The sequence below is a fragment of the Amphiura filiformis genome, chromosome 16, assembly GCF_039555335.1.
Source record: "Amphiura filiformis chromosome 16, Afil_fr2py, whole genome shotgun sequence".
NCBI classification, from domain to species: Eukaryota; Metazoa; Echinodermata; class Ophiuroidea; order Amphilepidida; family Amphiuridae; genus Amphiura; species Amphiura filiformis.
This window is the reverse complement of record NC_092643.1, coordinates 49,887,448-49,910,802: the sequence shown is the minus strand read 5'-3', so window position 1 is coordinate 49,910,802 and position 23,355 is coordinate 49,887,448. Positions and strand designations below refer to the sequence as shown.

At 35.0% G+C, this 23,355-nt stretch overlaps 1 protein-coding gene across 2 annotated transcripts in view; it reads left to right on the top strand.

Moving 5' to 3' along the window:
• Nucleotides 1-622: 622 nt before the first annotated feature.
• LOC140136131 (sal-like protein 1) overlaps nt 623-23,355 on the top strand; it is a 60,484-nt gene continuing 37,751 nt past the window's right edge. Inside the window, exon 1 of one of the 2 annotated variants that reach the window (XM_072157836.1) lies at nt 623-874. In XM_072157836.1, coding sequence (XP_072013937.1) covers nt 814-874 — 61 coding nt within the window. In that variant the 5' untranslated portion in view covers nt 623-813. Of the gene's footprint in view, nt 875-8,102; nt 8,323-23,355 lie in introns of those variants that run through there. The other variant, XM_072157837.1, reaches the window with a different exon arrangement.

Below are 23,355 nucleotides of genomic sequence, written 5' to 3'. Positions count from 1 at the left end.
TAAGCAACTTACAATTTGTTTTAACATGATTGTATGTAAATATAATACATTAAAATTTATTTTTAAAATCTTTAGAAAATGATTATCATTTTTAATAAAGTTAATTTTCAACAGATTGATGTTGTTCAAACACGTTATAATTCCGTAAAGCAGGTAGCCGCTATATAGATTGCCACACTTTACACATCGGATTACGAAGCTTGCGGCGCGGTATATACCCAACAAGATTAAATAGAGATAAACAGTGCGATTATCAATAAAATAAAATCTTTCAAAGAACTAAACCAGCGAATTGGATAAGCACTGTTGATTCAACATAGCCATTTATGATATTACAATCGTATTCCACTTCAGGAAGATGAATACATATGATTGTTAAAATCAGTAAAACCCGTGTGTGGATTGTAATAATCACTTTTTTGTCGAGACTTTGCTTTGGGAATATAACCAAGCCTTTGGTGACAACTTTTGACACCTAATTAATTATCTAAAGGACCAATCAGAGTCCATTCATCCGCCCTATACCATGCATTATTGATAAATCATAAATTTGTGTATATACATGCGCACTGGAGGGCGTGCTCTCATACTTGTGTGTGGTTAATTTCTGTAATTTTGCCTAACTCGTCATTCATACAAGACTGCATGAATGCACGCTGTATGTATTTCCAGCTTCGGAATCTGGACACATCATAACCAGAGAGTTATCGCACTGAACTACTTACTTCATCCCCGCGGCCGCACATACAGTCGGCCGCGCTGAGATTTTTTTAGCTTCTCAATGCATCAAGCCATTTCTTGTGACTTATAACCATGTCGAGGAGAAAACAATCAAATCCACAACATCTTGGCTCAGACCGGGAACATGAAAACGGTAAGATTATTTTTTTATCTTCAATAAAAATGACCTGTTGGTGTTTTTGTGTGTGTGGATTTTTTTGTGGTCCATATGAATGAATGACGTTTAACAGCTGACTGGTGTGTGTGTATACAAGTGCGAAAAGCATGTTTTGGGATATTTTCGCAACTGGTTTGGTGATGTTCAACATGATGGTATAGATTTGGCGCTGAAGAGGACTTCCTATAAATCTTGTCAAATTTGTTTTATTTCTGTGACCCGAGTTTGCACGTCCTGGTTTTTTTCCTAGACGGTTGTTTTCTTGTGAAGAAATGTTTATTCAAGGTTAACAGTACGTACGGGGGCTTTTGCATATAGCTATTCCCGTAACGTACGTGTGTGGTGGCGGTGATCTCAAATCTGTGCACACCGCTGTATTGATGATGCCTCGCATGCCAACTTGCTCGTCTTCTTGTCTTGATCATTATCTTCTGGTATTGTAGGTGAGATTTGTTTATTTTGAACGTTTTTTCTACATCCTTTCTGCTACTTTTTCGCGTCAATTTATTTCATTATTTGTTGCTACTTGAATTGAATTTACTACTTATTGCGTACTTTGATTTTTTTGTTTACAAATATTGGTTTAATTTTTTTCTCAAATTTTGAAATAATTTTAATTTTTTTCTCAAAAATAACTATTACCTGGAATAAATCAATACTTTCTTTATTGAAACTGCTTATTTTCTGTTTAAAAATGCGTAAATGCAATGTGGTATAACGCGTTTTATGGCCGGGGTTTTCCCGTTATCAATGACCTTCCCGACTCATACAGCGCTGTATTCACCGGCTATTCTCTGCACTGATGATGCGTTGTTAGGCAGCAGGGATACACCGTGGTTGCACATACACACACGCCGCCGTGCAGCATGCAGCGGTAAATACTGCATTGATTGAAACAATCCCTCGTTTTGATTTATGGATATTCGAAGATAAAAAGTTAGTGACATTTTGCTCAAACTTGATATGAGAATTTTCAAAGTGTATACGTATGATACGATGTAAAAGGAATATTGTGTGATCATTCTAATACTACACAGTTACTGTTTTCTAGTTTCGGGCTGGTCTAAACGTCGGGAAAATAAATCTCAGTTTTTCAGTGCAAAATTCTGATTTGACAGGTGCTGCTGAACTTGCAAAGATGAAAAAACATATTTGAAATAGTTTTGGTATCTTCACGAGTTGATTTATACTCAAGATAGGCCTACATGTTGCTTTTGGTTTTCTGTGTTAGTAATACAAAATGTCAGAAATGGGAAGTTTATTTTCTTTTTATAACAATAAAAAAATCTGATGAGCGATGATAGGCTATTTCATGCATAGTTGTACAACTAGTTTCAAGTCTTTTTTTATTTGATTGATAACAAGGTGTTTTGTTAAAATGGTTTATTCTGGGGATTTATTCTACAACTTACAAAAATGAAGATGTATTGTAAGGAAATTATCTTATCTGTATATATGTATGTGATGCAAACAGCTTACTTTATCAGGAATAAAGATGGCCTGGTTTAAAAACAATGTAAGTTTTGTGGGCACATCTTGAATTCCAGAACTTTGGAAGTTTAGAGATATGGAATTTCTGTTTACTGGAATTCTTAATTTTAGTCGGAGAGACCGGAATGGACCTTACTAATATAAATGTTTCCTTTTGATATTCAGTTATTAAAAGGGTGTCTACTGAAAAAAAAAAATGCAGGCTATAACATTGAAAGCTCATTAAGTCTATATTTTAAAACAAAATTTAAAACTTCATTAAGTTGATGCTAAATACTATAGCTTTTGAACCTATGAAACAATGATGATATAAATCATAATGGAAAACTTCATAACATTGCTTCAGCATTTTCTGATAGCAACTAGGCCATATTTTATAGTTTAGAAAAGGACAATTAAACCTAAATAGTCTAGATATCCCTCTGCAATATTATGAATGTTTATAACCCACACTACTATAAATCACTTGAAAATTATAATCTTTAAATACAACCAGGCCTCGTGCCATAAACACCAAAACCAAAACTGAGTTTCTTGACCCTTGCTCTATTTTATTCATCACAATCAATAATTTTTAATCTACTGTTTAATTCAGAATTAATATCATGCTTTGATGACCAAAGCACAATTCAATTGAAGTCTCCCAAAAATGTTGTTTAACTAGCACCTGTTTTTCAATTAAATTTTTATGTAAAATTTTTAATACAAAAGTGATGTACAATGTAGATCAATACTGCTATTTCTCTACACTTTATATATGTCATAATCTTTTCCTGTCAAAAACTTTGGGATTAATTTTATTTAAAAAACCTTTGTTAGGCTTCTTGAAGTTCTTGGAATCAATTTTACTTGTGATATAGTGTAGAATTAATATTAATATTTTATTTATTTTTAATGTCTTTTCATTAACCAGCTATGTGCTCATTTATTGGACAAAATATGATTGGTCACTTGGAAATTGTGGTTATGGTTATGTGACTGTTTCATTATCCTGCAAAAGCAATGGTGATTTTTTTTTCTAGGAACAGATTTGAGTAATTTTGATGTGATGTGATGTGAAAAATAAGGACTAACAACTTTTCATGGCCATTTAAAAAGTACACAATATTGCATCATACCGAGGAAGAGAACCAGTAATTATATAGTTTAAGAAATATCACAGCTAATATTATATAATTGCTACAAAAATTATTTACACTCTTAGTCTTATATTAGAATCCACACATTGCAGAAGTGAATTTGAAATAAGTAAAATATCTTTGATATGTATGACAACTTCTTATTGATTAATATTCCCTCCCTTCTATCAGCCCCTTAGCTGATGACTTATAGTCCTGTGACTGGCTTTACACATCTGTCCACATCTTGTAAGTCGTATTGCATAAAGATATAGATCCGGTAAACACGGTCATTAATAATAATTGTAACGAGAAATATATAGCAAAAAACTTGGTCATCACTCATATTATTTAACGAGATCTAAGAGGTACAACGAATGGTCATTATTCATAATGCAATGAAGTAAAAGGGAGAGGGGTAAAATGGATGGTCATTATAGTTTAATATATGAAGGAAAAGACTGGTCATTATTCATGGTATTTTTGGACTGGGTCTGTGAATAGTAAATATAAAAGAATAGCTTGGAGTGGTCATTATTCAATCAAGACCACACGTTTTAGAAATCGGATTGGTCATTTGTCATAATACCTTGTGTTAGAAGTTAACAGAAATTAAGTCTTATTTTAGTGCCAGAGAGATTAATTGGAACAAGTGATATCAATTCATTTTAGAAGGTATTTTTTGAAGAGCTTCAAAAATTATTTACCCCACGCACCCTGTGTGCTGGATAGGAGTTTAATTATAGGGTTTGGGAGGGAAATTGTTAGGGTATAGTGTGTGGGTTGTGGGGTGTTCCAAAAGTATTCCAAAAGATTTGATTTGATAGTGATAGTTTTAAATTTGCAATTTTACTATGAACAATAAGCATACAGGTGATTTTGCTCTTTCTAGCTTCGAAAAATGAACTTAACAAGCTTGTTATTCAATATTTCATAACACTTAAAATTCCTCTGAACAAAAAATTTAATGTCATATTTCAAATTCAAAAGTTGTTTTTTACTTTTTTTTTCATTCTGGTGACACAAAAAAGTACAGAGTGGTGTTAATGGCATTTACTTACCTTTACGCCATTATTTACTTTAGATTCATAATAATAATCTTAACTATTAATAATATTTCCATTTTGCATTTTGTGTATGGTCCATGTAGCGTGACCATGTGGAACGTCAAGATGAGGGCATAGTTTTGTAACAATAGCGCTACATGATTGATGAACGGTGAACAAAAGGGGAGAATATACAATATTATACAAATAATAATTATTTGGTAAACGTGACTATATTGCAGATCAGAGAGAGACAATTTGCACTGATTTTGATTTTCAGATTTTGAAAAATGAACAGAAGATAAAGGTGTTAGAAATTTTGTTTTTTTACGTAAAAACGTTTGTTATTTAACTTGTGCAAAGTGCACACAATGGGGTAACATCTGATTGAATTGTATCAGTCAGGACAAGCATTGCTCTTTGAAAGTTACTCAAAGTTATGCAATTAATATTTCCTAATTAGCGATAAGACTTTACCAAATTCTCATTGTAGTTCTTGTTTCACATTAAACTGAGGTATGAAATCATGAAAGAATTTTTAATTTTTTGTGATAATCATCCATGTTCTAAATTGATAACAGAAATGTTTCGTGAATTGATTCAAAACATATTTTCAGATCCAGGACGCTTACCGATTTATCTTCTTTTTTGTCAATTATTTGACGATAATGTGGCTATGTTGATTCCCACACGACCATGACCGTAGACTCCCAAGTTCATCCCTGGTATTAAAAAAAAAGATGCCACGCATGGGCTCACACTGTCAAATAGTTGAAGTTCAATGTTTTCAATAGCAAAATGCGGTCCTTGACTCGGCTACATAGACGACAAATCAGAATCTGTCTTTGCGTGCAGGTCTTTTTTTTTTAAACCAAGCTAGGCTACAGGTCAATGTCTTGTGCGCTTTTGTCAAAAACCAATCTTGCAGAGCCAAAATTTATTTTGCGAGGGAGTTCAACATAACTACTTCAAAAGAGGGGCAACGGTTCGCCGATTACATAGTGTTTGCGCTTAAAATGAAGACATCCAAGGTGCAGTCATACGTAAAAAGTGTCCGTCTGTGTGGTAAGGTGATCGATTTATCACAGACCAAATCTATTGCTGCCAAATTAGTTATTATTTTTGTATGCTTATTCAATCAGTTTTATAGCTTAATTTTGAGTGAGTATTTTGGGTTCATTTTTTTTTGCAAGTGGGAATGCAATATTGTTAACGAGACCTTTCCTATTGTACTGACATTGATGAATCTGTGATATTCGATTTTACCTTTTTCACTGTCATGCAGTCCATTTCAATGTCAGTAATTAAACTATGTAGAGTTTCAACAAATCACCATGTCCAACTTTCAAAATGTCTGCAGTTTGGACAAATCACATGTGTCCAACTCTCAAAATGTCTGGAGTTTGGACAGATCACCATGTCCAACTCTCAAAATGTCTGCAGTTTGGACAAATCACCATTGTCCAACTCTCAAAATGTCTGGAGTTTGGACAGATCACCATGTCCAACTCTCAAAATGTCTGCAGTTTGGACAAATCACCATATGCAACTCTCAAAATGTCTGGAGTTTGGACAAATTACCATGTCCAACTCTCAAAATGTCTGGAGTTTGGACAAATCAATGTGTCTAACTCTCAAAGTGTCTGGAGTTTTGACAAATCACAATGTCCAACTCTCAGAAGTCTAAAATCTACCTCAATAGAAACTGGCACCATCTACAAGTTTCTGTACTATCATTCTATCAGAATTTCCTGTATTATCAATATTTTCTATGTCAATAGAAAGAATCAAAAAGTGCAGAAATTGATGTAAATGATTATCCAAGATGTTGTAGGTCTACAGTTTCCTTCCTCTTAAAAAGTACCTGGGAATAAATTATTGGTCACCATAACGATTTGTATTCCACCTTGAATGAAAAAGGTCCTCATGATCACACCATTGCAATTGCACCATTGGTTTGATAGTCTGTGTGTTCGCCTCCAGGATCTGTGGTTCGCCATACATTGTAGGCTTCATCATAAGAAATCTGTGTTTTGAGATATTTTCTAAAAATGTCATGAGCTAGCTCAAAAACTTCGGAACCAGTACCAGGCTTGTTTGTACTCATTTTAATGCATATTTCATGCTGATTCCAAATATGGTCATAAAAATGTACAATTCTGAATTTTTAGCATTTTAAAAGAAATTTTGAAACGTGGCGTCTGCAGTCAACACCCGCATGGAGAGAGTTAAGCTTCCAAAAAAAGTCCTTGCGTAGTCCATTTTGTGGTCAATTGGTAGGTTTTTGTTACTTGAAGGTCAGCGGGAGTTCACACTTTATTTGACCATCATTGTCCAGATTAGTGGACAATACATTGGCCCTCCACGGCTATTTGACTAACGATTATCCAGTGGGAATCAAGCTAAGGTTGTGCAAGTATTATGAAATGGAGGGTTTTACCAAGGCTTATCCCGCAATGCTTGGATGGATCCAGGGAGTCTGAAGTGGACGTTTTTGGATGTTACATTGAGGTTACGGGACTTGAAGAATAAACTGAAGTTCAAGTATAAAGGAGATGACTATAGCTATAGCGCATTGGCGTACAAAGTTAAGGGTGTTACAAAGGGCTTATGATGCAGGGATAGCTCTGGTGATGAATGGATAGGAGCTTACCACTCCCCCTTTTCAATGCTGCCATTGGGTAGGTTAAGTTCAAAGTCGAGTTCTCTCAGAATGGACTGAAGTTCACGTGAAGGGGAAAGGTGATGACCACTGGACCACAATTGAGGGCTTACAAAGTTGATAAATTGTATTTATTTGGTGTGTATTGTGTTGTGACTTTACATAATAGGCCTTACAGGTGAATATTACCTTAGTAAATAAAAGGGGGAAGGGTGAGAGAAAGTTTAGGTTGATATGGAGGTCACAATGTATCCCTATGTTATGTTTTGATCACATTTTGTAATAGATTTTTGGAAGTTGATAAATGTTCTGAAAATCTTTAATTTCAAGTTGATTTTCATTATGAAGGCATTTTCTCTGGAGTTTCAGTCAGTAATGATGGATTCAGGAGACTGGGTCACATACATTTTCTGATGTTTAAGAAGTGGACAATTAAATATGGGTTTACCTTTTCAGGACCGAGTTGAGACCCGGAAGAACCCAAAAAAGCTGATTTTGCAGATACTACTTGGGCTGGTTATCTGGTTGGTCCAAAAAGCACCTTAGAAAATATACAATGCTAATGTTTAATAAACTTGCATTATATCTGTTGCAAAAACAGTTCAATATCATTCAATATAATTTCAATATAATCTACAGGTGTATACTACTGATATTCTTAGAATTTCATAATCAATATATAATTTTTTGATCCATTCTTATTAAAAATTTGAATCCTCTTCTAATAAACTCCTCCTACTGAATCTATATCAATTGATGATCAATCGCAATCAATGGCCCAATGCACATTAAAAGTTAGTGAGCTTTACATGCATCAGCTCCAGTCATTCATTGATATACTGTGACTCGAAAGACCTACTTGTAAACCCATTCCTGTGTTTTGACTATTACCTGTGGAATTCAACAACCCTGGCATTCATATCACTACCGTAGTAACAAGGGGTAGAATAAGGAAGTCATAGAGGAAGGTGGTGATCATGGCATTGTGATCCCTTGTTTCCTTTTTTTGACACCCGGCGTCAACGCGGCGTTTGATGTGGTTCATTTGAGTACAACATCAGTAGTAGTGTCGTTTAGCGATGTTTAGGTTCAAGAGGATTTGTTCAGGTGAGTTACTGTTACATTTTAAGCTTTTAAAAATTAATTGTTTCCCTCTAGCATGTCAGGTAATAGTGACTGTAAATAGTGTTAAGACACTATCTTTGTTATGTAATAACTTGTATGTAACTGTTTGCAATTGAAGATTTGACTAATGCGCAGAAACAAGCTCAATTTCAGATATGTAGGATGTTGCTCTGCAAATTTAGTTTCAAAATCCAGGCAAAACTTGATAATATGAAAATCTCTCCAACCGGAGTTGTTCAGATTTTTTCAAGCCCATGGCACAAAAATATGGTGATTTTATAGTGTACTAATGCTGAACCCACAAGCCCTCAGCACACCTTCAGATTGTTGCTGACCACTAGTAATTATGGCCTCGAGTCTATCTATAAACCGTGGAAGCTTGTGGAGTGACTTGGGGGCTACAGCAAATGTACCATTTTTGAAGCCAGGGCAAATGTATCAATTTGGGTCCATATCACAGCCCGGGATCACAGCAAATATTTGCTCAAATATCACCTGTGCTTGTTGGTTGGTGTATAATGAAGAATGGACAATTTCAAAAATGTGGTCAAAAAGATTTCTTTTCTTTGATGTATAAAACAATTTTATCAGCAAATTTAGCAACAATTTGTAAAATTGTCAAGTGTAGACTCAAGTGTGGTAAAGTCATATTTACACATTTATTTTCCATAAAATGGAAGCTTAAAACCAAACTCAAATATTATTTGAGAAGTTTACTTTTCATGATCAGAAATGCAACTATTTATGATACTCTTCAAATCTTTGTTGTTCACAATAGCATCAGTAATCTATGAGGTCATAAGGAAGCAAAAATGGACCAAACTCTTGAGTTATGCCATTAATATATAATAAAAATTGTATATTTGCCAAAGGAAAGAGCTTCATTGTTCTTTTATGAAAGCACTGGCTTTGAAAGTTGGCCAAAATTGCATCACTATAATAAAAATGGCTCCTTTGTGTTACATTATGCAAATAGGTGTAATAAAAGAAGGGCTCATATTTATTTAAATATGACTCTCTGTTGCTTGTTGTTTGCTAAAACATTGTGTATTTGTTCACAACTATAGTAGAAGACCACCCAAAAATATGATAATGATATGCCACAAAATGACTCAGTAATGAAAAATTGCTTTTCAGTTCTTTTCATTTTAAATTTTGGTTTTATGCCTATAAATTGTAAAGAATTTTATATTATGGTTATTGATTCCAGTCATTCCTTTCTATGACATTACTTATTTCACAGAAGTTTTAAGCCATTGACAGAAGATTATAGATAATTTTTAATAAGTTTTGAAATAAGTTTAGTAAATTGCATTGTGTCGGTAATAACATATTTATGATCACCAATTTTTATTGATCAAAAATGACAAAGGGTTGTTAAACAGGGTGTCTTGAATTGACTATTATCCTGAATAGGTTTTGAGGAAATATTGGATATTAAAAATGTTTTCATAACAATTATATGGACTCATTGAATATATATGAAATGTATTGATAATGTATGAAGCAAGTTTAGGAATGTGGTTATAGAATCAGTAGCGTAACCAGCACTGTTTCAGAGGATGGAGGGGGGGGGGTGGTAATTTGTATGAAAATGGTCAAAAATGGGCTAAAAATTACAAAACGGCCTAAAAATCTAACATATCAGGGCAGCTAACATCCCACTTTTCACATGGAGGAGGGTAGCTGTGGGGGTAGCTGCCCCTCCTGGCTAGAACTTAGAAGGTATCTGGAGGGTGGAGAGGTATGGGAGGAGGAGGGAGAGGATAGAGATACGATGAGAGGGGAAGGGATCTGGTGCATACTTTACATGGCTTATACATGTAACTATAATTTAAAGAGCTAAACTTAGATACAAATGTATAAAAGTCCTATGATTTTGATGGTGGTGTGATCTTAAAGGGTGATGGGGGAACCTGCCACAAATCTCTCCACAAGTGGTGGTGAGCCTCACTTTCCGCATGTTTGGTAAAAAAACATTTACTTTATATAATTCAGAGTCAACTATCACTTGAAATCAATTTGTGGTTTATGTTATAAAAGTTTTTCCTCCGTGTCTCCGAAAACCTGCCCAAACCAAAAATAGTCATTGATGTGGGAAAGAGTGATTTTGTTATGATAATCAAATGAACCATGGTAATTAACAGCTTTTCTTTCAATTTTTTTTTGCTGTGTCCAGAAGTTTCTGTAATACAGGAAATCCATATGTGTGAATAGCCTACCTTGATCCCATACTACCTTTTACTGACTTTAAATGAACTTCATAACCCCATGAGAACTACTTGCCTATTGGTCAAAAAGAAGTTTTCATTATCACTTGGACCAATCAGCAACATTGTTACAATAATTTCACCATGCAAAAAATTGGGATGAATTATTTGCAAAACTCAATTCCGATTGGTGATTGAAATGAAGATATCATGTAATTGACCAATCAGAGGCAATGTTAGATCTGACTTTAAATGAACTTCTTGCAAGAGTGATTCACCTGACCTGACTCAGATTGTTCAATTGTTCAGTCCTTTTCAACTTTTATGTTTGCACAATGAGCACAATTTCAGATTTGTTGTAAGTAATATTAATAGTTTTGGAGGGGTAAAATAATCAATATATTTCATGATCCCAGGGTACTACTGTTACTTAAGAAGCAAACACAGGTTTGTTAGTATTGCAGGCTACCGTGGGTATTCTCAGATACCGTTTATATTGGTCGGACAATAGCGTATGGGAGTTAGTTATTATTATGACAAATACCAATGCATACATCAGGAATATGAATAATGACAAGTGTTGGTTTGGCTTCTTGCATCAATAACAGAAACTGTCATTGCATAGGAATGAAATAATAAAAGTTTTATAAAAATTCAAGAAGCAACTGATAAAGTTTGCTTACCTGGTAGAGTGAACAATACATTTTGGGGATTTAGAGCAAGGAAGGCATATCTGGCATAGCTGCCAGGTGTCATATGTTTACAATATGAAATGCAGAAATAGTCATATTGTCTATAGGGCAGCTATTGCAGACAGGACTTTCTAGCACCAAACTCTTGATATTGTACCTTTATGAAGTTGGAATGTGCTATATTCTATTTAAAATCCACATACCCCCTTTGGAAGTTGGGGAATTATTCAAAACTGTCGAATTTGGTTGGCATTTTAAATTTTCCATGCACATAGGGGGCATGGCTCGAAAAAGTGGGGAATTTGGGAAGCTCATTCCCAGGAAATGTTGGTGTTTGGAGGGAAATTCTGGCATTTGGAAGGAAATTGTGTCTTTTTTGTATGTAAAAACATTGTGGGTAAATTGTGGGAAACATTGTGGGTAAATTGTGGGAAACATTGTGGGTAAATTGTGGGAAATTTAGCTTGCTTCCTGAGATATTAACATTTTTTCGAGCCCTGATAGGGGGTATGGATTTTAAATGGAATATGTGGAAAATTAAATGACATTCTAACAATTATACATGTGCATCAGGAAATTATGATTTAGAATAGATATATGGATCAAGACACAAATTATTAATCATTAATCATGTTAATTATGAGGCTGTTTGTCACTCAATTTCATATTTTGCCATTAAAAACTTACTTTTTAATCCTCAATTCTGTCGTGATCATCACGTTCATACAATGATATACAAGAGTGATTTTGAATAGTAATTGTGCATAATAATAATTTCAAGCACAATTCTTTACTTTTTTTCAATTCAATCTTGAATTCAATAAAAGAACTGATTTGTTTTTTCTTCACACTTGACGGTTCTACCTGATTTTCACAATTATTAATTCATGAGTAGGGTTGTATGTGTCAATCAAAATCTTACACTTTATTGTACCTCTTTTGTACAAGAACCAAGAATTCGTTGTGTTCTTTCGTTAACAAACCACACTAGTGCCTGTGGCTTTTATACGCCAGTACCCAACAAATTTGAGACTGGCTTTCCCACATGGATCATTTCCAGGCCAATTGCCTTGATGTAAACATTTCGGAAACAATTCATAATTTTTTAATCAATTTAGGGATAATTAAGCGCTCGTTAAGACTATGTTAGCGTGTTCATGTCATTAATTATCAATGTAGTTGTGTGTTTTAGGGTTATTTATTTACTTAAAATATGAAACTATAATCATAGCTGCATTGTTACAAAGGTAATATTTTTTCCCGATATTTTTTCAACCAAGATGTGCACAACTGGAGTCATTGAAATTAGACACTAATTGAATTCAGTGTTAATCGTGTATATTACAACAATATCCCTTATATTAAACCTTGATATTTCATTCCTCCCTTTATGTTGATAAATGCCACCTTGTTTGACTTCTTATCAATTTTTCTGGTTCATTTGCTTTGTCATTAACACAACAGGTTTCAATTCTGGATTCAGGTTGCTTTAAAACAAACCCATCCCTGTAATCATGTGCCGACTTTCTCGCTGGGGGCACATATCTATTTATTTATATTTATTTATACTTTTGGAATGAAATTTCATAGATTACGTAAGAAGACTTAGTTAGCTTGTGATGATTAGTCCGATTTCCTGCTTGCTGCTACAGGTGTTGTTATAGTGTGTCCGAGGGAGTGAAAAAAGTTCGCCAAATACTTCCGCTCCAAGGTTGTCTATACTTGATATCAGTTTCATATTGCTATTCATAACAAAATTAGTTCATGTCATTTATAAAAGATGATATTGTGTCTCTGTAGGCGGCGACTGATGGCACATTTTTAATTGTATATCGATATTTATAAAATAACATTAATTAAGAACAGTCATTTTGGCCTCCCTCAGTGACGATGTTAGATAATCATAAATACTTTATGAACTTTTTTTAAACATGCTGTTGGCATTTGTAGATATTAAGTTGGTGACAGATGTATCACTTCCGCGGTTAACTCATTGGCGATGGATGTCATATAATTAACTCTGTTAATTGGCTAAGTATTTAATGTAAGATTTAGATATGTTGCAAATGACATTGTAAAAGGAGGTTGCTTGCACTTTCAATTATGACTTTTGCGAAATGTGTAATGTTCAATTTATGCAGGAATAAATGATAATTAAAAGTAATTAAAAGTTTCATAATTAATCTATTAATAATTGGATAAAGGTGGTATTAGGGTGTGTGTACTTTATGGAGAGGTAATGTATTGAGTAATAAAGGGGCCTACCAAAGTTTGAAATTGGAAACTAAAGTGCTGATAAAATACTTTTATTCATATTGAAGATTCAGAACCAGAAAGCCTTAGTTCACTATGACCCGTTCTAACAAAGTGAGCATAAAGTTGGCAAAATAACTTTATGAGATATTCCAGATTTGAAATAACTTATTTTATACCCTTTAACTTCATACCAAACATGTTAGGATGGCTCCTTGCTTTGGTCTTCAAAAATCAATATTTCCTCCAGAATTTCTTTTATTTTCTAAAGATTTTTTTCATGATTTAATCACAGATCCTGGAAATAATGGACCATATCTTCTACATGTATAGTGTCCTGGCGACTTAATGCTCATTTTGTGGGAGCAAGTGATTGTGAGTTGAGGCTTTGTGGCTCTCAACCCTCGATATGTGACAAACAGTTTAGTAGAAATGTCTGCAACTATACTTATTCTAGGGGTGATAGTGGGTTAAATCGGTGGTGGTAAAGACAATAATAGGAGGTTGTTGGGTTTTATAACACAAATGCCATTTTTAGCAGTAACTTGAAAACTGTTTTATAAATGAATATAGACTATTTTAGACAAAATACTGGGAAGAATTCACTGGGCAAAATGACTGGGATTCTGCAACCATAATAACACTCCCCTGGTCATTTTACATTTTCTTTTTTAAATTGATTTAGTCAGTTATGTATTTTATTTTTGTTTGTTGATACATATATTATTATGTGACTTATAAATATGAATATCTTTTGCAGTACCATAGTATATTATTATAAATTGAAATGAAAATGGAAACATAAAATAATTGGAAATTTTATTTGTCTCAAAACTAAAGTGATCCTTAAATGATAAGTATTGCTACTGCAAGTACACACAGACACACAATGCCAGACTGGTAATGCAGTGTGCCATTGAAACCACAATATTGCTTGCCTAAATGACAGGGAAGCAGTCATAGCCATGCTAACAGTGGTACCGCAAAATCTGCCTAACTTTACCACAATGATCCATGCATGTGTGGCTGTATAGTAAGGCTACTGCATGATACACACTGCTGGTGTTGCCTGTATTGTGGGGCAAGGGTATTGAACAATCTTGATTGCTGATTTGCTTACATACAACTTTAAATTCAACTGTAGAAGATATCAAATTTTTTGTCAAAACTTTTATTCAAGAATCACTGAACTTCTACTAGGCATATTTGCTCTCAATTTGAATGGTTCTTCATGCAGTTTTTCATTATGGAAATAAATTCTTCTTAAAATTTCTTTTGAAGATGTGATGTGAAAACTGTTAACCCGTTGTTTGCTGTTAACATTAATGTGGGGAGGGTTATCGGGAAATCTATACCCTCACAAATAATTGCGTGAACTTGAGACGAACTTGGCAATAACCCGTGTCCAGTCTGAGTCCAGACTAATTGGCCGCATCGTCGCTAATCAATGGTTAGTAAGGATCCGATTATGTGCAGGTTTTAACCCGTTCTTATTATTGGCGATAAGCGATAAATAGCGTAATTGGGTCCAGTTTACAGCCCGGGCTTGAAGTATGTCTAAGTTCACATCAATAATATAAGTTAATGTAATTATGCACAACACTTTCTTGTTGATGGCGATAATGTTACAAATAAGCTTTTTTTGCCACAAGAAATAGGATGAACTAATTAGATCATTGTTTACATGTAATATATATCACTCACTTGTAGTTGTAAAATATTTTACTGGAAATGATCTTTTGTTATCGATAAAACACGTAATAAATATAGAAATAGAAATGGGTCAGTTTTTTATTCCGCTCACATAATCAAAAAGTATCCATTCCATTTCGGGCACGATATTGGCCTTACACGAGACACCTCAAATGCATAGCAACCCCTGTGGTCAATAGATAAAATGCCATTTAGTAAATTATTGCACGATGTCGCGGCCAGGCTGCCAGTATCATCTGACCATGCTGCCGACTGACTCTGTCCATGCCAAGGTTTGAAGAAACGCACACAAAAAAAGGGACGGAGGAATCCTTATTTATTAGGAATTTTTGCGAGACGTGTTACGACGGGTGTCATAGATACATGATAGCCACTCGCTAATCCATTATCGCGGCTGACGTGTCGCATGTTTTCTGGTGATACTCTACTTAACTTACAGGCGACAATGATGAAGAGGAGTTCCTCTTTCTCAATTTTGTGACTGTTGTAAATAAAAGAGGTAAAGGATCAAAATTCTGCACAGTTGTAGGTGTACATGTGCAGATGACATTGATCAGGATTTTTTTCTCAAAATTTCTGGATTTGTAAATAGATCGAAATTCTACAGGTTTTTGATTATAAATAAAATGGGTTATTTTTGTAAGATTTCGGAGTGAAGATTTACATGTAGATGATATGATGACCATTATCTTAAACAAATGATAAATGCCCGGATAAATGTATAGCTAATAATTTATAATTGTAAGAGTTACAAGTTTTAGTTTGTGTGATTTTCAAGTTTGTTACTTTGGATCTCTCAAACATGTAATCAAATCACACAGATACTCAGGCTAACCGTTACTTTAGATCATTTGCGCACTGATTTGTGCAGTCATTTTTATGTTCATTTTATGCTCTTTATTTATCACCATTGATGTCTGCAGTATTGCACAATTGCTCCATATAAATAAGTCAAAACGGATCATTAGGATTTTGGAGTAATACAAACAAAATCTAGCCAAAGATTGCAAAATTCCACAGCCTCGCACAACATACCAGAGCAGGATCTCTTTCCGTTCATTCCTATTTCTTGTAATGTCGTCGGCTGAGTTATAAAAGGCAATAGTAATTATGTAAGCAATCAATTCATCTTTGGCCCTCAGATCTTACAGGTTTGACAAGTCGCGGTGTAAAATGAGCTCACTTCATATCATCACCAATAATAATCACATGCAACACAAGCAAGTAATCTACTATGACAACAACGCAACCTGTGCCGTCTTAATCATCACTATGCATCGGAATTCTCTCAATGACGACTTATTTTACAAATACATAGATTTGCAATTACACATACACAGGATCTTGACATGCGAGGGTTATTACTGAAGTCCCTTTTATGTCTTATTAAAAGTATCAGCTTGCTTTCATCTAGCACAATATCAAAAAAATGTCAGACAGCTGCTTATGATACCGGCCCTGTAGCGAAGCATTGGCAGTTATACACGAAAATAATTAATTTGTCGTTTCTTTGATAGCGGCAGACGGATCGAGACATTTAATACAAATTGTTGTCATTTATCTGCTAAATTTAGATGAAATATGAAACCTGGTGTGAGTTTTTAGGCGATATGCATATCTTGGGGAAGGTGTTTTCTTTAATTGCTGCTCGGCTTGTATAATGTGTTTGTATGATAGTTGAAGAGGCCTGCCAGTGCTAGATGGATTATGATTTGGACATCCCGACTTGAAGAGATGAAAAGATGAGAGGATTGAGAAATAGTGTATGTGTGGGAGGGGGTAGTGGAGGTGTGGGAAGGGGGTGGTGGAGGTTTGTAATGGGGCATTTGAGGATGTGCAAATCGCACTCCTGCAAATTCATTGATAGCTGAGGACACTTAGAAATGGTGGACATCCACGGTTCCCTACCAGCATATTGCAAACAATGTAAAAATTGCATATAGACCATGTCTTGCTTGCCAGGGATAGGATCAGGTCTTGGTTGGATAGTAAAAATTCAAATGTGTCTACGATTTGGAGCTTACAAAATGGCCAGGTCCTCGGTTACATGGTCCTCGGTTACATGGTCCTCAGTTTATGTAGATAGAGAAAAGTTGCTGGTCCTTGTTTGCTGGTGTTTACAGTTTATGTTTAGAAACTATTTCAAGCTAATGATATGCTTGTGGTTTTCTCAAATCATAATAAAAATGAGTATTCTCAAACCTTGAACATGTTGAATCAGTCCTACCAGGAAAGTGGGAAGTGCTCAAGTGGCTTACCAAAACATCCTAAACAATTTTTATTAACATGAAAAGTGTTATTAAGTCTTTTATAATACAGCTTGTTCATTGTCCAGGCTTAAGGTGGTTTTGGATGATATTTCTGGAAATCAAGAAATGCTCTTAGCATGTTTTCAATAGACTAATTGAGTAGGGCAAAGTACACTGATCAGTATGCCTTTTGTTTGAAGCTAATCGGACATACTGTTTTCATAATACATCAATTTATATTTTCTTTGTATCTTACTGTTTTTATCAATAATCAATGTAGTTAATGAGCTAAAATGACTGTAAAGGCTCATTAATATGTAATTTTTGCCAATATTTTGCTAAAAATCCATGCATAAATGTTCATAGTACTTTTATTTTGCATACTTTTGCTCTGAAACTTGGTCAAAGTGTTTCTAATATGTTCTAATGTACTATATAGTGAAGCCGCCCCCTAATTTGCATATTTGCATAATTAATGAGCTAATTTGCATAAATGCTAATTAATTATGCAAATATGCAAATTAGGGGGTGGCTTCACTATATAATACATTAGAACATATAAACACTTTGACCAAGTTTCAAGGCAAAAGTATGCAAAATAAAAGTACACTGAACATTTATGCATGGATTTTTAGCAAAATATTGGTAAAATTATATGTTAATGAGCTTCTCCAGCCATTTTAGCTCATTAACTTTATTGATTATTGATACAAACAATAAGATACAAAGAAAATATAAATTGACATATTTTGAAAACCGTATGTCCGATTTGCTTCAAACAAAAGGCATATTGATAGTTGCGCTTTGCTCTACTCAATTAATCTGTTTAAAACATGCTTAGAGCACTTCCATAATGCCTCCATTACCACCTTAATACTGTATGGCTGAGATCCAAAACATGTCATAGCTATTTCCTGCTTCATAATATCCTTGGTGTGTGGCTTTATGATGGACAAAAGGATGCAGCTTTTATCAGATGATCAATTATTAGAGATATTAACATTTGGAAGCAATGTGGGGGTGATTGACCACATTCAATAATATTTGAAGGCAAATTTAGCAAAATTTGAGGTTATTCATTTCAAGTTTACCAAGAATTTGTAAAAAATGCCTCATTTTGAAACCCATTATAAACAAGGAAATAATTGGAGCACACTTTTTAAGATATTTATTCAACATAACTTTTCATCCAGTTTATCTTTAAATATTTATTTTGCGGTGCATCTGCCTCCACCCTCTGCCCCCTTAAATAAACTGACGAAGGCCTAGGATACTTGCTACATGTAATTGTTGTAAATTTGATGTCGTCTGCAAGTTGCCATCTCGTGAAATGGACCACAATAGCCTCATCCCAATGACATAGTTCAATAACCATAATTAAACAATCATAGAGCAAAATTTGACCTCAAGTTGCAGAGTATGAGTTTTTGTACCCAAATTATCAAAGGTCATTCAATGTTCATGTACAAATGTATTGGGGTTAAAGAACTGTGCCCTGATAGATGAACATGTTGTGGATCCTAGTGTTGTGAAATGCAAAAGGCGAGTGTTGCCCTTTAAAAAATGGCACATGCCGTCATTGTTGAAATGGTTGCGATGATAAGATGCTAGTGAAAGAAATAAAGATGATGATATAATCTGAGCAAAACCTTGTCTTGATGAGTGATGACAGGCGTGCTTCTGTTCTTCATATTGACACCATCGGTCACTTGTGGTCATCCCTAGTGGTCAGTATGGTCAGTCAGAAATGATGATAAAATTCCTATCAGTCGTAACCATCCATATTTATCATCATAGCTGTGATTGCTTACGCCATAAAGAGGCTTCAGATTTATAACTGCGATTATTGATTTTCTGAAGTAGGTTACAGATTTATTTTGCAGACGATTTCTTACGTTGATTTAGAATTGTGAAAAAAATGGTATGGAAAGTAGGCAATTTGCTAAATTTAGAACAAAGTTGTGTTTTTTCATTAATGATAACCCTACAGTTTCTGTCATGGCCAGGTGATGGATGTTAAATTTTGGACATTATTGACAAAAATTCAAATTGTTTTACTTTTTTATTGCTTTTTTATGCATTAAATAATATACAAAATGAAGAAAAATCAAGTTGGCAGTACTGTTGTTCTTGACAGACTTACACATAGGAAAGTGGCTTTTGTACTATTGAACCTTTTTGTCGCATGAATAAAAACTAGTAACCATATGAGAACTACCTGCCGATTGGCCAAAATGAATATTGTGTTCAATTTTGAACCAATGAAGGAGGGTATTAATAAGACCATCTGCAAATGCAAGCCTAGTCATAATTGGCAATTGAAATGAGCATTTCAAGTTATCAACCAATCAGAAATGCTGTTAGATGACAGTAGTCTCCAAGGTGTACTGGGAGTACTAGATATATTCTGTAATTTTATAAGCTGATATTTTTGTGCTGGTTTTATTTTCACACAATTTGTGGTTTGCATTTAGGCTCCCGAATTTAACACCCTGTGAATATGCTCGAAAGTGAAGCTTAATTGCTGAAGTAATCTGCAATTGCAAAATCATCCCATCACACCACAAAAATGTTTGTGAGGCTCGTACCGCGAAAATATCTGAACACAAAAATATTGGTTTACAGTACCCAGACAACAAAAGGTGAGATGTACTCTGCGACAATATAATAGAATAAGGAGGCTTTTGATTGGTCGAAAGCCTCCAATCACTTATTGACGTAGATGGGTCGTTGTTGTGCATAGTCGAGTATCATTCAATTAGTAAGTCCTTATTTTTATCGCAGAATTGATGAGACCAAATGTAGGTGGTGCAGCGCATACTTAAAGACAAAAGCCTCATCCCAATGGCAAAGTCCAATAACCTCAATTACATAATAATAGTGCAAAATTTGACCTCAAGTTGGAGAGTATGAGTTTTTGTACCCAAATCTTCAAAGGTCATTTAATGAATGTACAAGTGTATTGGGGTTTCAGAACTGTGACCCTGATAGATGAGCATGTTGTGGATCCTAGTGTATTCAAAGTTATACAATAAAACCTGCCAGAATTAAGAAAATGAGGTTTTGTGAGCGAGAGAAGTAAAGTTAACCCGGATCTTTAATCATGTGCATATGAGTGTGTTAGTTGTACTAAAAACAAGTCAAAGTGAAGACATTGAATTGGTAAGACTTGATGTTACAACAAACAGGGACTTGGTAATAAAATAAAAACGGGCATCGTCAGCGTTCCACCGTGGGGCTGATTCGGCCAAGATTATGACACAGAGGAGGAGGAATCTCTTGGAAGATAGGACAGGCAAAGGAGTTTGCCCCTTAGCTAAATCGCTTCTCATATAAGACCTGGAGTACTTGATCTCGAAGCTAGCCTGTCCTCCTCTCTTCTCCCTAAATTTGCAGCATCATCTGTTGCACATCGGGGAGGAAATAAATAGCTATTACAATTTCAAATCTATTCAAATTTGTCCCCATTCTGTCAGTTACAATCAATGTTTGGGTGACCGGTGCTAAGGCCTTCATCCATATATTCACCAGCCCGACTTATAATCACCCGTTTGTGTGTAGTACGCGATTTGACTATCTCAACTACTAAGGGGTGAAGATGTTGACACCGTGACGACGACGATGATATCATGCTTATTTTTTTCTTTGGCAAGTTCTCTTCATCTATAATTTGAAGGCCTCTTATGGTTTGGAGTAGTGAGATTTCTAGGTCGCCATTTTCAAGGTGGCAGATTTGACGGGTTAAATCAAATTGTATAGTCAGTTCAGTCCCATTCTGACATTTTGATCTGATTTTACGGACTTAATTAGCAACTCGGAAATGCTACGGAGGGCGCAAATTGTCCACACGTAGTTTACAGGATTTACATATTGGGAGATGTTATGATGCAACATGTCGTAGAGATAAATTGATTTATGGCAGGTTTAACAAATTAAATACGATAATGAAACAAAGATTCGGTTATCGGTCAGTTATATTTGCTCCTTGTCATGCGCATGCATTCAGGACTCGGTTCTAGAAATCTAAATTCTTAAGCATACACGGATCAATTACACGCCAGATATGCGATGCAAATACACCTTTATTAATTTTCCAACAATACTTTATGACAGACATAAAAGTCCCAATTTTGCCATATTTACATAGTTTCATTCACACCAGAACTTCACAAATTATGGAAGAAATATATTTGATTTTTCCAACAATCTTATATTTGCATTTTCTCTCTTTATTTAATAATGAACAAAAATGGTACAAAAGAGAGAGAAAATTCAAAGTAAGTTACAAGAAACTGGCTCCGTGTAAATTTTCTTAGCCAAGTTCTTGAGAGAGAAATTCAGAAGCAGCTGCTGGCTGTGTACATTTCTAGCATTCACATGCGTGATGTAAAATACTCCATAATTTGTTGCTTTCTGAATGCACCAGCCGTCCAGAGTGAAGTACAAATAGTGAGCATGATGCACGATTACTGAAAGAAACTTTGTTTTAGTTTGACGCTCAGACTGTTGTAAGATGATTGTAGCACCATACTGGAGCCATGCAAGATGCTTTGGGTGGCTTTATTCCCTCATCGGGAAACCTAAACCATAACAAGGCTTTCCCCAGGCACCGCAAGACAAATTTGGATCAAAATTCCTATGAAGTCCTCTTGTGAAAGATGTTGATTTGTGTAAGAATCTAAAAAAGTGACTGATTTTGGAAAGTCTGTGGAATCTTTGTTGTGAACTTGGATGTTGAGAGCATGCTCACACATTGCTCAAACTCCCACCCCACACCCATACATATGCCCCACCCCCATCCATCCATTTTGGAAAGTCTGTGGAATCTTTGTTGTGAACTTGGTTGTTGAGAGCATGCTCACACATTGCTCACACTTCCACCCCACACCCCCATACATATACCCCCACACACCCATACATATACCCCCACACACCCCCATCCATGCACATATAAAAGTACAAGTTAACCCCCTGGACACTACTGGTCATCTAACAGCATTTCTGATTGGTTGATAACTTGAAATGCTCATTTCAATTGCCAATTATGACTAGGCTTTAAACTATTTATGGTCAAACTTGCATTTGCAGATGATCTTTTTAATACCCTCCTTGATTGGTTCAAAATTGGACACAATATTCATTTTGGCCAATCGGCAGGGAGTTCTCATGTTAACCTACATTTTCATCACATATAAACAAAGAGAGTGCTATATCACAAATCTGAAAACATTTATTGTTTGCCATCAGCGATTAAGAGCCAGTGGGTGGAAGCTGCTTCTTCCCATCTCCTCATCAACAGGAGAAAAAGAGGCTCTTAGGAGCATTTGAAGTGTAAACCACCCTCCATCCTCATCTTCCTTCATCCTCGGTGTACTCCTCCTCCTCAAGAAAACTGTCATATCTGGCGCTATTACTTTCAAGACAAGTGGCTAGTTTGCCTTGTTTACCTTACGTGTCTGCATCCATATTTCTCAATTGTTTCCTTTCCCCCTGGTAACACTTTAAACATGGCAGAAGCTTATAAATAATGACACCAAAATCATCCAAAATTGTGTGCTAGATTATGATACTACTCTGAAGATCTCTGACGGAGTAATTATAGTAGTTGTGTGGTGTATGACTAAAAAATGCGATTATTTTATTTTAGGTGCCAAAAAGCTAGCATTGTAATTGTTGAGTTAGGTTTCATTGGTGATGTTATATGTTGTACAGTTTCTTTTCTGCGCCACAAGTGGAAATAAATTCAGCTTTCAATAAGAAAAGCGTTATTTTCTTGTAATATGGTGCGATGCGCATTACCCCGTCAGCAAATGGTTAAATACACCTCTCAATTTGTAGCTGACAAAACGTGGTGCTCGGCATCCAACCTCCCCTGGGTTCGCCGGGTACAGTTATTAT